The sequence below is a fragment of the Chrysochloris asiatica genome, unplaced genomic scaffold (assembly GCF_000296735.1).
Source record: "Chrysochloris asiatica unplaced genomic scaffold, ChrAsi1.0 scaffold00047, whole genome shotgun sequence".
Lineage (NCBI taxonomy): Eukaryota > Metazoa > Chordata > Mammalia > Afrosoricida > Chrysochloridae > Chrysochloris > Chrysochloris asiatica.
Genome location: NW_006408565.1, coordinates 698,126 through 714,269, shown reverse-complemented (window position 1 = coordinate 714,269; position 16,144 = coordinate 698,126). Strand labels below are relative to the sequence as shown.

Genomic DNA, 16,144 nt, shown 5'->3' with positions numbered 1-16,144 from the left:
AAAAAAAATCTACAATAAAGCATCTACCAAAATTTGAAGTAAAATCTACAATGACAGAAGGGTTTGGCCTGACCACTGGATATGTTTTCACTGAGAAAAGAATGGAGGAGGAGAAGCAGGTCTGGATGGAGGGTCATCAGTAGAGATTTGAGGTGCCTTTGGGACCTTCAGGTGGAAATATCTAGGACACAGTGGCTATAAAGCCAGGGAAAGTTCTAGAAATGCAGATTTGGGGATACATCTGCTAGTTAAAGAAGCCATGAGAAGAATGAGACCACCCAAGGGGAGTGAGAACAGATGCCAGTCCAGGACAGAAGAGTAGGGAACACCAGTGTATCAGGATGATACATTAAAATCCTGGGGAGAATAGGGTCACAGAGCCTAAGAGAAGAATGGGTTTCAAGGAGGAGACCAAAAGCATCAAATGCAGGAAGGTTTAGCTAGGACTGAAAACTAGGTCATTGGAGATGCTGGCAGGAGTAGATTGAGTGTAATGATGGAGTTAATGCCCAATGGGAGATGAAGAAGATGAAACAGGAAGAGTAGATGGCTTGTTTTCAAACAAAGCACTTATTGGCATGAAGGACTAGAGAGTAATCAGGTGGTAGTTCACCTGAGAGAAGATTTTAAAAGTGTTCTGAAGATGGGAGAAACTAGACCACACTGAAATTCTAGGGAAGAGCAAAGAGAGAGCCTGAATGGCTGACTGAAAATACAAAGGAGAAATAGGGAATGATGGTGTGAGGCCCTGAGAAGGCACTCTGGAAGCTTGGCCATGAGAGCAGGAGGACTCTTTTTTCTTCGAGACAGGAGTGATGAGGGACACTGTGGTAATGACAAATGTTCAGGTCAGATGGCAGAAAGTTGATGGACATCCTGTAATCATGTAGGCTCTATTTTGTAAGTGGAAAGGAGGTCATGATTTGATGTTGACATGAATATATGAAATAGTCCACCTTGACAAGAAGAAATGGCTAGATGGATCTGGGCATGCAGCTCTGGGCTTACTGATGTGGTGATTACTCATTTATAAGCATGTCACTGAGTAGGACTGTGTGATTCGCTCTAGCAGTCCTCAATACCACTAAGGAATAGGCTTGGGCTTGGAGGAGAAATGAAAAGAAAATAAAGCAAGGAGTTGGAAAAAACAAAAAAATGAACAAACGAGTTGTTGTTCAGTCATCTCCAACTAAGGGCTATCCCGTGTGTGTCAGAACAGCGCTGTGCTCCATAGGTTGTCAATGACTGAATTTTAGTAAGGAGCTCACCATGTCCTTCTTCTGAGGCTCCTCTGGGTAGACTTGAACCTTTAACCTTTCCGTTAGCATCTGATGACATCCAACACTTGCATCACCATTGTGGCACGACAGGGTAAGCATTGGACTGCTAACCACAAGGTCAGTGGTTCAAACCCATCATCTGCTCCTCAGAAACCTATGTAGGGTCACAGGGTTCCTAAGAGTAAGAATGACTTGAAGGCACTTAACAATAACAATAACCACAGGAACTCCAAGGAGTAGAAAAGATGATTTTATTGTTATCTAAGTTGCGTCCTGGTGTGGTGCTGTGGTTAATGCGCCCGACTGTAAAGCTGTCTGAACTACAAGGTCGGTGGTTCAAGCTCACCAGTCGCTCCTTAGAAACCCTATACAGTATCGCTATGGGTCGGAATGTCTTGAGAGCACTTCACAACAATATATTGCTTAGGCTGGAGAGAGAAGTAAAAACAGCAGGAGGTGATAGGAGGTCAAGGATAGGGTGGTGAACAGGAGCATAGGGACTAACGGTGAGAGAGAGCTTCAGGAACAAGAGGTCTCAGAGCAGAACATGTGAAGCTGAGATTTCAGGGGAGCCGAACAACAAGGTCTGCTAGTCACAGCAGAATGGACTGAAAACAACTACGAAGATCAAGGAACAGAGAAGCATGATGATAATGTTGTTGTTGGTGGTGTATGCCTTCAAGTCAGTTCCAACCCATAACAACCTTGTTTAAAGTTTCTGAGGAGTGTCTGGTGAGCTTATAGTTCAAACTGATTTTGCAGTCCAGCACAGTAACCCACAGCACCACACCTGGACTCCAAGATGATAATAAGACTTGGCAAAGAGATGACGAGACTTCCTGGTGAAGAAGGGTAGAAAGAGCTGGAGGTGGTATAAGCTCAAAGGAGATGGAGTCCACGCATAGGTAGAATGGCACTGGGGAGTGGGGACATGGCCCCACCTTTCCAGTGTGATGTCAGGCCCTTGTGGAGAAAGGAATACCTCAAGGTGACCTCAAAGGGAAGTCAGGTTTAAGGGAACATTTAGTTAAGAGGTACAAGACATAGGGAAATTTGTTGACCAAAGAAGTAGGATTGTGGGTTGTTGTTAAGTGCCATCGAGTTAGCTCTGACTCAAAGAGACCCTGTAGATGGTTTCCGAGGAGTGGCTGGTGAGCCTTAACCACCGACCTTATTGTTTAAATTGACCTTGCAGGACTCCAGGATTGGGTGGGGGGCTGTGAAGAAAGAATAGGACAATGGGGAAGGAGGCAGGTGGCTGGCTTCTGTCCTCAGGATATTCCTTGTCCTGGTCTGGGCCACCCCACCCCACCTACTTGGAGAAAAAGGACTGGGTCCCCCTGCTTTCCTGTAGAGAATTCTTTGTGCTTTATCATCCAGCTACAGAGGCACTTGACCTTGGGCCTCTTAGTCAGGTGCTGACCATGATAGAGATCAGAGTTTTAGATTCCAGATAGATAAACCACATTTTGACATGGAGCAAACCATGCATGTGATATCCTATTATCAAGGCTAATATAATTCCATTTTATGAGTGTCCTTTCTCTTTCCTACTAAAAGCAAGCTAGGAAACATGAGCTTCCAAGACGTACCTGATTCCATCATGACTGAGCGCTGCTGCGCGTATTTACTTTTTGCTTTCTCGGCTGTTCTATCCCTATCACCTGTGATCAACCTCACTGTCTTCTCCCCAGGTTTTTCAATTTCTAATACCAAATTGGAATCCTCTCTTATGACAACATCTCTACGGAGGAACCACATCATGTGTCCTTATAAATTCACGGGCTCTTTGATGTGCCGTAACAGAGAAAACACCATGTTGAGGAAGGCAGGAGGCCAAGCTTGGGTTGCAATTTCCTGCCTCTCCAAATAGATGGGGCTTCATTTGTTGGCTCCTTTTATCGATTTTCCCCTCAGCCTGAGCTGTAATTCCCTCTCCTTTCCACACTTCATTGCAAAACTCCTCACATTACAGATGTTAGCTTAGAATGTCACCTCCTCAAAGACAGTTTCCCTGACCATGCATCTTATATTTTCCCTCATCTTTTCTAACACTTTCCCTTCATAGCAGGGATCACCCTTTTTAACAGCATATCTGTTTACTCAAGAAATATGTTACTGATTGCTGGTCTAGACACTGGAGTAGAGCTCTGGGAAGGACAGGGAAAAACCTCTACGCTCACAAAACTTACCGCCTGGTTGAGATCAGGAACACCCTTACTCCCAGCTGGCTGCTGGGTCCGCTTTCTAGTTTCTCACCAGAGTGACAAGGATGGATTACATAATGTGGACCATGGTAATGCCAGAGTTTAGCACTTTGCCTGGAATGTATAGACCACTCTCTATGTCTAATGCATACATTCAGCTCATATTTATTATATGGGAACTGTGTCACATGCCATGCTGAGCTATAAAGACAAAGAATGGACTGACCATGGCCTCTGCTCTTGGAGAATTCAACATCAGGTGTAGACATAATTGTAAGGTAAATGATGAGAGCAGGGGAGGTGGGTAAACCAGACCACATGACCTGTGGGGACTTAGAGGGAGGAGTTCTTCCCTCTGGTTGGAAGATCAGGAAAGCCAGAAACTTAGGACTCAGCTCTCACTCACCACCATTTGCTGGCTCGTCCTCCAGAACACCTCTATCCCTTCTCCCACAGCCTTAGCTCAGTCCCTGCAATTCCTCACTTGGGTGATTGCAAGAGCATCCAGGGTGGTTTCCCCGCCTCTTCCCTTCCTTCTGTACTCAACAAAGCAGCCTAAGGTGGTTCAAATACAAAACCTGAACATTGGTGCCTCCTGCTTGTTCATGCTTCAATGGCTTCCCATAATCCACAGTTCAAAACCTTAACTCCTTGATGTGGTGGGATCCGTACTGACCCCCACAGCTTAGCCTAGCCTCATCTCTGACCATCACTTCCTTGAGCTTTATATCCGACAAAGCTGGCTGACTCACAGCGAGTCCGAATAGTAGAATGGTAATGAGTAAGAGCTCTGATGTCAGAAAGTCGTGCATTTAAACCCTGGCTCTGACACTAAGTAATAGACCCTGGGCACATCTCTGTACCTTGGTTTCCTCATCTGCCCTAGTGTGGCACTTTAGGGTAAGCACAGGACCGGTCACTGCAAGATGGCCAGTTCACAGCCATCAGTTGATCTCAGAAATCCTATACGGGGTCATTATGAGTCAGAACTGACTTGATGGCACACAACACCAACAAAATAGAAAAGGTAATAATAATCTCTCAGGGTTGCTTTGAGGATTAAATGAATGTATTCAAACACAACAACTGGCTGGCACATGGTAGGTAATCAGTAACTAGTAGGTGTTTTCTCATTGTTATTATTGTCACTGCTGTTGGCTGAGCCCAGCCAAGTCTCACATGACTCTAGCTAGGTAGCGGGTGTCCTCTTTCTAAAATGAACACCTCCCACTTCTCTCTTGGGCAGACTCAATCATCTTCCCAGTGTAGATTCCAGTGCTGCCCGATTGGGACTCTTTCTCTGAGTCACCCAGGTAGACTGAGGAGCTCTTAAGCTGCCTTCAAAGTTCTAAAGGGCATTTCTCTCTTCTACCAGTGGTGCGGCAATCTTGGTATGTGTTTCTCCCTATGAAATAGTAAGGTTCTTAGGGACCAAGATGGTGGTTTTCTCAAATTTCTAGGACCCTGGTTTCTAGAAGAATACAAGGCACAGAATAGGCATTGAGTAAATGGTTGAGGAATGACGATGGCAGGATGGAGGCAACGATGGAAGGAAAGAAGCAGGCAAGGAGAACTTGAGGCAGAGAGCATAATGACTGGAAACTAGTTCAATGTGGTAGAAAGTAATGGTGAAGGGAGATGGACCATAGAGATGGTCTGAGGGAGACCATGCAGGGGCTGGCTAAGGAATAAGTCAGTTATGCTCTGATGTAGGCTTTCAACTCCCAAAGCCAGGGATCCCACCCCTTTTCTTTGCATCTCCAGGACCAAGCACAGTACCTTATGCATAGTAAGTGACACGGCATTTGGTACAGTTTCCATGTAATAACTATTAGCTGAACTCCTGCATTAGACAAAGAGAGTGGGCCCTACATTCAGACCTGTTCATGTGCATATTAAGTGTTTTACCCCCAACACCTGGTGAGTGGCCTGAAGATTTTGGTGCATTAGGACAGCACCCTGGACTTGCTGAGATCTCACACCCACTCCACTTTTCTACTTCTAATAATGGGAAGGACACAGGAGGCAAGAGACAGCAAGTCTATATGTGCATCCTGGGCATTTGTGCATCTCTCTGCACATGATTTCCATGAATGGAATGGAACTGTGGGTAGATGTAGATGACATTGCTGTCTCCCTCCTTCACAACACTGGTATGTGTATGTCATGGGCTGAAGGAGGTTGGAAATAGAGGTGAGTTTGGACAGGTGGAACATTTAGGTTGTCTCCAAGCTGTTCGTATACATTAGCCCCAAACTAGAACTTGCCATTTACATAAGCCCATGTGTTTACTGGCAAATTTTAATGCTGCAGCATCCTCTGTGACTCACCACCCTCAAACCCAGGGGTCTTGGGAAGAGTGTGGCTCCTACTAGGTGTTTCTCAGAGGAGGCAGATGCTGCCTGGATCCCTCTGAACTCTGGCTCCCTGTGCCTGGGAAAGTGTGAATGAGGTCATGGAAATATAACGAGTGCTGTAGGAACATGCCTGCTGTTATCCCAACCGAAGCTGGAAAGTGCCAACCTCCCAGTTTATGGGGACCAAACAAGAAGAATTAGAGGAGTTCTGAAGACAGAGACTTGGGGCTAAAACGGGCTACATGTTATACTTGATTTTCTATTAGGAGGAAAGCTATCCAAAGTGAGGGAGTTAATGATGCTGCCCTTGACCTTGCTTCAAAATTCTCTCCGTCACCCAGAGTCCTGCCAGTACCCCATCTCTGCAGGAAGCACACCAGTGCCCACCACCATAGTGATGATCTAAAGAAGGGGAAGTAGGCATTGCCTGCAGAGGCCTAGTCTTGGCCATCTTCTTCCTACTTCATCTCCCTACAATTTTTCTCCCCCAAGAAAGAAAAAATTGGTGCTTCTAGCCTCAATTCTATCCACGTTATCTGCTCTCTAAGTAAATCTGTTGTCTCCCTCTCCGGGAAGTCTGAAAAATGGCTTTTCATCTTTCAAGCAAACTTCAGTTACAGATGCCACCTCTTCCAGGAAGCTTTCCTTGATATTCTAAAGCAAGATTAGCTGGCCCTCCTTCCAACTTCCCCATATCTCAGTAATTCCTCTCTTATAGTGAAGAAAGATAGCAAATTAGGAGTCAGAGGTTGTCTTGCAGGGAAAGCTTGTTGCTTTCATGTACTGAACAGAAAATGTGTGTTGAATAGAGATGACTTCATTTGTAACACGAGCCCGCTGGACTGTTGGACAGATATCTTTGTGTATAATCTCTACCTTCCTTCTCCTCCAGATCCAGACTCAGGGATGTGGCTCCCTCCTTCCTTGGGTCACCCTCCCAGCCTTGGCATTAGGCTGCCAGATTCCAGGTCTAGAGTCAGGAAGCAGGAAGACTCCCAGATTGATGCTAAAACTTGTTAGCAAGTTGTGTGTAATTTTATAATGTTTCTGGTAAGTGCTAATTGCCTGTTCCTTAAATATTTCTTGTTCTACTGGGAAGAAAAGCAGTTGCAACTGTGAAAGCATTTCCCACAGCTGGCCGCCCCCAGGGAGTGGGGCTGAGTTTCCAGACTCTGAGGGCTCAAATATTGATAAATACTAAGTGCCATGCCTCACATATCATCAGCATTGGAATTTTGCCAAGCAGAACTGGAGGAATGTCTGGGAAATAGTTTGCCTCCCACCCATGGGAGTCATGGTGGTGGTAATGGGGTTGGTGGGTGTTTTGACACTGCAGTGCCAGTGAAACTGCCCTCTATCTGACTTGGGTCAGAGGGTGCATTGGTGAGGGTGGGGTCATATATGCCTGGGGAAAGGGCAGAAGTGATACACCCAGGAGGCCTCGGCCTTCAAATGCCTCATGCCATCCTGTGAAACATCTGCATCCCAGCAACCTTCCCATTCTGGAGCCGAGCCATCTATCCTATGGGGTTCCCCAGGAGTGGGGTTACAAGGAGGGCTGAGATGGAGGCAGAGGTCATTCTGAAGCTTTGGGCAACAGCTGTAGCACTGGGATAGTAGGGCAAGGGGACAAGCTTTTAACTGAGCATTTACTAAATGCCTGGCCCTATACTGGGAGTCCTGGTGTGGCACTGTGGGTTAATGCACCAGACTGCAAAGCTGTTTGAACTACAAGGTCAGTGGTTCAAGTTCACCAGCCGCTCCTTGAAAACTCCATATAGGGTCGCTCTGGGTTGGAACCGACTCAATAGCATATAACAACAACATGCTATGAGCTTCACTATACTGATCCTCTGGTGACAAAAATACTGACTATCCATCTTGTCACACAAAGGATCCCTGGTGGCTCCTAAGTACAATTTAAACCCACCAACCACTCCACCAGAGAAATATGAGGCTGTCTGCTCCCATAAAGATTTGTTGCTGTTGTTGTTGTTAAGTGTTATAGAGTTCGTTCTGATCCACAGCAACTCATAAAGATTCACAGTCTCAAAAACCCTGTATAGGATCATGAGGAGTTGGAATTGATTTGATGGTTGTTGTTGTTGTTAAGTGCCGTTGAGTTGGTTCCAACCCATAGCAACCCTGTATAGGATTTCCGAGGAGCAGCTGGTGAGCTTGAACTGCTGACCCTGCAGTTCAAACTGCAAGGCTTTGCAGTCAGGCGCATTAACCCACAGCGCCACACCAGATGGTAGTGGGTATTATTTGGTTCTTCTCTGACAGGCAAACAGGCTCAGAGAAGAGAAGGGACTGGCTGAAGATAACATAGTCAGTCAATGGCAAAACCCGATTATAAATTGGGTTGGTGGGACCCTAAAGCAAGAGTGTGTGCACTCTTAGCACCTGGGAGTCGAGAGGTGGTAAAATGGCTGACAGGGAACTGAGAGAGGCCAAAGATGGGAGCTTGCTTATGCCAATGTCAAAAGTCATTATGATGACAATCTGAAAGCTCTTCTGAGTCCTTCTTCTGGCACTGTGGGAGAGATCAGGAACATGTCATTTCTGCCATGAATGGATCCATAGAAGCCAGATATGGACTTGGAATTGTGAGCATGGATACTGCATAAATGACTTTGAACTTTATCCTAAGGACAATGACAAGGTTGACAATGTAGTAGTTTCTTTGCTTTTTTTTAATGGAGACAGAGAAATATGGGTGGCCATGGGCAGGCTACTTAACCAAACTCAATTTATATAGCAGTCATTGTATGGGAGAATTGAATAAGATGAAGTGATGTTTTTCAAATTTATGTTTAGCTATGATCTCCCTCTTGAAAGAAGGCTTTTTTTTTGCTTTGTTTTGTTAAATGCAGTTGAGTCAGTTCCGACTCATAGCGACCCTGTATAGGGTTTCTGAGGAGCGACTGGTGAGCTTGAACTGCCAACCTTGTGGTTCAAACCGACTTTGCAGTCCAGAGCATTAACCCACAGCGCCACACCAGGACTCCTTGAAAGAAGGCTAAGAAGGAACAAAAGAGAAGAAAGGTGAAGGACTGGAGGTGGGGTCTGAGCTCTCCTGGCTAGGCAATTCCTACCCTGCACCCTTGGTGGTCTCTGGGGATACCCCAGGTCTTTGGATGTCATTGTCTGAAAATCCCAAAATAAGGACCATAAAGCTTCTGCACAGAGTAGGTTCTCAGCAAATGTCATGTCCCTTTCTTGTCAACTGGAATTACACCAAACAAATCTAATTCCTCTCTCCATATGACAGCACTTCAAATATTTGGACACAGCTCTCAAGTCTCCCCTAAGTGTCCCTTTCTCCTGAGTAAACGTTCAGAGGGTATTAACCTTTCGCACAGGGCTTGACTTAAGTCCGTTCCTTGTTGTCATAAGCAGAGGGCCTTACATCTAAGCTCAATTCTCTGATGCCTGAGCAGGGAAGAAGAAAGTAAAGCGGAGCCTAGCAGAATTCTAGCAGCTAAATTTTGGAGCCATACAACAGGGCTTTATATTTACTTCCATTCCATGCTCTCCCGTTCAGTTAGCCAACCACTCGACTCTACCAAGATCTGTCTGCATACCCTACTTGCCAATCGGTGTACCATTTATCTGCAAGCTCATGTGATTTATGTCTTATCCAAGTCATTGATAAAATATGGACAGAGTAAGGGCACAAGAATGACATGGAATCATTCCTCTCCACTTCTGGAACCACTCCTTGCTGAACATACATAGAATTTTAGAAATGGCAGAAAACAACTTCAAATGCAAATCTAGCACTGACAAATTCAGTCATTCCTATTTTCAAAGGAGTGAGTGACAGAGTATGGTCCTGAGTCGGGGTCTCTAGATTCTGTCAGACCCCAGCTGCTTGTGTGTAACGTCATACACTCAAAAAGCCCATTAATTTTACTATCCACTTACTCCCTTATTAGCAACTTCCTGCTTTGCTATTGGCAACATTTCTTATGCTCCCACTTGTAACCTGACATAGGCTGTATTGTCATAGCCATTTCACAGATGAACAAACAGAGCCCTAGAGAGATTCCATGCCTTCCCATGGAGTTAGGAAACTACAGAACCAGGATTTGAACTTGGCAATCATCACTCTACGTGTTTCGCCCAGATGTACTCTGAGAATAAATGATCCACTGTGTGTCCCCTGGTGGGTATCTGAACATGTATTTCTGTGTGGGAAATCTGGACTCGTCTCTCGTGTACCCAATGAGAAGACAGAATCCAGCACCTGCTTTACACTGGGGGTGGGAATGTAGAGGGGGGAGCTCCACTGAGCTGCATGTGCTATGGGCTATTCCCTGAGATATTTTCATGTAAAATGATCAGTCTCATGCCGTCTTCCCTTCTTTGCCTGCTTTCTCTCTCTCTACCATCAGTTACTATTTGCCATTAAGTTGATTCCAACTCACAGAGAGTCCCAAGTGTGTCAGAGTAGAAATGTGCTATGTAGAGTTTTCAATGGCTGCTTTCTGTGAAAGGGGATGGCCATGCTTTTCTTCCATGGCAACTCTGAGTAGACTAGAACCATCTGTTTTGGGGCTAGCAGCTGACAGTGTTCGCCATTTGCACCACCCACGGACTCTCCACACTGTTATTGGGTAGATTTTGACTCAGAGAGAAACCCTATCGGTCAGAAGAGAGCTATCTCAAAGGGTTTCCAAAACCGTAAATCTTTATGGAAGTGGACTGCCACTGAGTAGGTGGTGGGTTCAAACCTCAGAACTTTTGGTGAACAGACAAATGCTTAACCCACAGCACCACCAGGCCTCTAGTAGCTACACTTACTCATTTGAAAGCTGTGAAGGTTCGTTTTCTTGATAAAGCCTTTCGTGATCCTTTCTGTGTGCTCCCATTGGCTCTGTCTGTAAGCCATTGCATTTTCAGTTGCCTCAGATGCATGTGGAATTTGGACAATGAGTAAGAAGACCAGGGAAGAGTCGGTGCATTTGAATTATGGTGCTGGAGGAGACTAGTGAAAATACCAGGGACTGCTGGTATCGTGTCTAGTATATGACGGGAGTTTAACAAATATTTGTGGACTGGCTTCTCCTTCCCTTTTTTGCGAGTAGCACTCATTGGCCAAGAGGAAGTCTGCAAGAGTGTGGCGAGTAAGAGGAGGGGCATATTTCTTGGATTCCCAGAGTTTGCTGTTCTCGTACTGCCTGTTCCCAGCAAGAGATGAAGACCACTCTCATCTGCATCCTCCTCAGACCACCAGCCTGGTTGGTGTGTCTCTGTACCTAGCCTACCATCATATCCACAGCACTGGAGTGGGCTATGTGGGAAACTACTGTTCCCAGTTAAAAGATTTTGAAAAGTAAGCGAAGCTCAGAAATTTTAAGAGTTTTTTAAAAGGTCTAAGGAGTCCTGCTGTGGAGCTGTAGGATAAGCACTGGAGTGCTAAGCACAAGGTCAGTGGTTCAAAACCTACCAGCTGCTCCTAGAAAACCCCATATAGGGTTATTGTTGTTAGGTGCCATCAAGGCAGTACCGACTCATAGTGACCTTATACATACACAGCAGAACAAAACACTGGCCGATCCTGGGTTACTGAGTTGGAATCAGTTGGAGTCCCTGGGTGGTGGAAATGGTTAATACACTTGGCTGCTAGTCCAAAGATTAGAGTTTGAGTCCATCCAAAGGTACACAGAAAGAAAGGCCTGGTGATTTACTTCTGAAAAATCAGTCACTGAAAACCCTATGGAGCAAAGTTCTATTCTGAACACATGGGGGCCAAGAGTCAGGATTGGCTCAGTGGCAACTGGTCCTAATACTGAAGGTGGATATGGGCCCAATATGAATAGGTGGTGGAGCTGATGTATGGCTTGGTGCTGTGGGCTCAGCATGTTAAGTGATTTCTCTCATATCATCATCAAAACAACCTGGGGCCTACTGGATCAAGAGAAAAGTTGGGGCTCAGAGAAAGTCAAAGAATTTGTCTGGAGAGAGGAAGCCAATACAGAACATAACTGGATTGGAACCCAACATTTCTGACTCCAAATACAGTCTCCCAGTCTCTGCCTGCCCCATGCAGTAGTCATCCATCTCCCCCAAAGCAGTTACCTTCATAAGAAGCCTTGAATCCCAGGGAGCTGCCACTGCTGTCGGTCTGGAAGAGAAGCCACATTTGATGGTTGGTGCTGACAATCAGATCTGGGACGGATGTACCTGTCAGACTGTCAGGACAGAGAGATTTAGAAGGGTGCACCCCACCAAGGCACTCAAATACAAAGACTGCCCAGGCAACCACAGCTACAGGAATAGCTAGGATCCAGGTCCATTTGTGACAAGTTCTGGGCTCCACAGTTTTGTGACACTGGAATGAGCAGCATGTGCTCCACTTGCTGGGAAGACGCCGTACTTCTCTTGTGACGTCGCCCCGGTTCCTGGGCTGAGGAGCGAGATCGGTGTCATCATTGGCTCAGGACACAAAGATGTTGTTGTGTGCCACTGCATGCTTTCTACTCAGTGAAGCCATAGGACAGGGCAGAACCGCTCCATAGGGTTCCCAAGGTTCTAGTCTTTATGGGAGCAGGCAGCGGGCCTTTCTCCTGCAGAGCCGCTGCTGGTCTATCCAGTCTAATCACATTGACCTTGTCATTACAGTGAAGCACTATAACTTGGATTGTCACCAGGGTTCCTTGGGTTCAGGGATGTTGTGAAGTGCCGTCGAGTCAATTCCGACCCATAGCGACCCTGTACAGGGTTTCCAAGGAGCAGATGGTGAGCTTGAACCACCGATCTTGCAGTTCAAATGGCTTTGCAGTCTGGCGCATTAACCCACAGCGCCACACCGTTCAGGGATGGTGGTATACAAATCTAATCAATGAGTGTCTGCACTCTTGTGGCCTTTGATCTCCTATGCACCTGGTATTGCAGAAACCCACTTCCCTATATGGAAGCTTGGGTCTTCCATTCCATGTAGTAATGAGACTTAATGTGTAGCCATCCCTCTGGGGTTGTGCTTTCTGAAGAAGGAATTTGAAGCCTGGGGAGGAATCTGTTTCAACTCGTAATTAATAAACGTCTTCCAAAGACAGACACTGCACTGCCCAAGTTCAACCTCTGCCTCACAGAATGCCCCCAGGAGCCCAGTGAGGTGGGGGTTGCCATCCCCTTCACAGATGGGAAGACAGAGGTATAAAATTGTCAGTGACTTCCCCAAGGACAGTCTGACAGAGAGTGGGGGATCCAGGTGTCCCCCGTGTGGCCTGGGGGGGGGGGGGCTCCAGAAGACAAACCCCATTCAGGTGTTCTAATCCCTTCTGGCCTGGCTTCCTCCTACCATGGAGACCAGAGGAGCAACAGCATGGGCAGAGGTGGAGGCTAGATTAATGGGTCCCAATCTGACCCACCTGGGAATCTCAAAGCTTGGCGGTGGGTGGTTGTTAAGTCAGCTGAAGAGAGATGAACATCACAACACAGGGACTATGAGGTAGAGCCAGGATAGACCACAGAGCATCAGCCTGGCCCATGTCATCCCTGGTCTGGGGGACTAAGCCCTGAGTCTAACATTCTGTAATGAGTAAGGGGGGAAGCCAGGTCAGTGCTGACTCATTACATGGGCAGGCCTGGAACAGGGGAGAAGGCCAAGGCTGTTGGTGTTCCTAATCATAATTGCTAGACCTAATTATGTTAATAAAGGAGCTCAACCATTTTGCATGTATTTCCCTGAAGATCTGAGGTCAATGGTGGGCTAACGAGAATTGGGGTGATGGGGAGAGTCAGCATCCCACAGCTAGGGGACTGTTACAGAACATGTTGGGCACTCACTCAAACCAGTCTGGTCCAGAGATCTGGGCACAAACCTTGGCTCTATCATTTATTTGTTGTTGAACCTTTGGGCAAAGGGTTGAGCTTCTTTGGGCTTTTCCAATCCATGCTAAATGAGACAGTTGTGTTGTGTGAACCCCAAGCGCCTTTTCAGCTCCAGGGTTCCAAGGTCCCTTCTGTGACAAAGCACAGAAGGTTACAGGAGGAGATGGATCTAGGATCTGTGTATCTTAGGCACACTGAGCTGACTCACTTGTATGGAGAGCAAGCCAGAGCAGGAGGTGAGTGAGGGGAACATGCAAACAGGGGTGGCATGTGGTGGGTATGGGGACTTTCCTGGGCTCACATTCCAATTTTTTATTCTGATAGAGCCCAAGTCCCAGTCACATGACTTGCCACAGTGGGTAACATCCAGGAGCTGTTTAACTATCTTGATAGCAGCTTTTCCAGGTAGGTGTGGGGGAAGCAGAGGGCACACCCACAACAGAATGGCCTGTGGGTAAAGTAGCTGAAGAGTCATTTCTCATTCAGCATTAAAACCTGAGGTGTTGGAGAGGAGCTAGCCTGGTGGAAGGGAGTGGGGAAATGAGATGGGGTCCTTGATAGGAATCCATAGACATGCTCTCACTCAAGTGCTGGTTATACTACCTGCTAACTTCACAATCTTCTGCAAGATATTTAATGACTCTGAGCCTAGGTTCCCTCACTTATTAAATGGGAATGATTACACTTTTTTTGCAAGGCTGTTGGGATGAATTGAAATAACTCATGTGATAGTTCTCATCCAAGGCTTGGGCTCAATGTTTGTGAACGTCCTCTTCTTGGCGGGGCAGATGAACAGGACCAGACCTGTCTCTCTGAAGCTCAGCCACATACACTGCCCAGGCTGATGGTGGTTGGAAATGAAGATTCTCAATAACTGAGTGATGAATTAACATAGGAGAATCCCAGGACAGCCTGATACCGACGAGCCTATCCCACAGCTTTAGAAATTGTTCTCACTACATCTATATGGTCCCGGTTCTCTGAAACCATCTACTTTATGGAACATGCATGGAAGTCACAAAACTGTCTTTGTGGGACATCAGACTGCCTATGTGGCTCAGAGTGTCAGGCAAAGTGGGCGGCTCTAGACTCACGCACAAAACCTCAAGTTCCCTGCTCACTCTCTCAGAGCTTGCTCGTCTTTTGAATTTCCAGTGGGAATCTGGTTCAGTTCTCTATTTCCCTTGGTATGGGTAGAGAGAGGCAGAGGGATTGTTCTGGAAGCCAGAGTGCTGCATGACCTGTTCTTGCAGGAGGGTGGCCTGGGGAACTCGACGAGCCCATCTACACCACCCACAACCATACCCGAGCAGACATACCACTTCACTTACATGTACAGAACAGTTTTCTGGTCCCCGTCCTGCCCACCATCCCCGACTGTCAAGGTGTCATAGCCCCTCTCCAAGTCAAATTCCTCAAAGGCGAGCTTGATCACCTAGGGAGGGAGACCAGGATTAGGGAGTCGGCAGTGGCTGTGAGAAGATACTTAACTTCAAAAGGAAATGTGAAGATGCCTAAAGCTTGGAGGATGGTAAGAATGTTCTAGGTTATGTCCCGATGCCCAGAGTTCCCAGTGACACCACCCCAGACTCCTCAATGCAGGCTGACCATTTCCATGTCACCTCCATGAGAGGGAACAATCTCTCTCCAGGCCCTGCAGTGTCTGGGGTCTCTTACTTTTTCTAGAGATGTTCATGGCACACCTGGCCAATTCTGGGAGCTGTCATGGCAACACCAGGCACATCTGTCTGACTGCAAGATGATCAGACCCTTTCTTCATGCTTTCTTGCACAGAAATCCCCATGGGCTTGGTGGCAGTGTTTCAGGCCACATGTGGAATCTCAGCTTTCTTGCCCTTAGGGACCTGCAGTCTGGCTTCTGACTGATCTTCTCAATCTTGTTTTATTTGTTGAATAAATAAATGTTCCAGAAAGGAGATTTCAACCAGATTTCTTTCCCTTCGTAACTTGTTTGAGTGCTTCCACAAATACTTTCTAAGCACTCATCATATGCCAGGCTAGGAAGTGGGTTTCAACAACTAGCAAGACATGGTTCCTACCCTTGGGGTAGGAAATAAACTGATAACCACATTCAAAACCCATCCTTGGAGCTGATTCTGACCCATGATGACTCCCGAGTTGTAGAGCAGGGCTGTGCTCCATAGAGTTTTCAAGGCTGTGCCCTTTAGGAAGCAGGTCATCAGACTTGTCTTCCAAGGAACCTCTGAGTAGGTTTGAACTGCCAACCTTCCAGTGAGTAGTTGAGCATTTCACTGTCCAGGACATCAGTAGATAAATACTTTGGCAGGGATAAAGATGCATGGGGCTATGGAAACACAGGGATCTAGCCCAACTTGTGCTAAGAGCAGGAAGGGGAGGCTGGTCATGATGGTAGCATCTGGGGGGATTTGGAAAGATACAGGCTACTCCATCAGACCAAGAGGGGTATTGGGATGGTG

The 16,144-nt window shown here is 46.6% G+C and overlaps 1 protein-coding gene across 1 annotated transcript in view; it reads right to left on the bottom strand.

Moving 5' to 3' along the window:
• Nucleotides 1–16,144, bottom strand: part of CSMD2 (CUB and Sushi multiple domains 2) — a 933,956-nt gene that overhangs the window by 368,414 nt on the left and 549,398 nt on the right. The window contains 2 exon segments of the mRNA XM_006862126.1: nucleotides 11,932–12,044; nucleotides 15,018–15,121. Coding sequence (XP_006862188.1) covers nucleotides 11,932–12,044; nucleotides 15,018–15,121 — 217 coding nt within the window.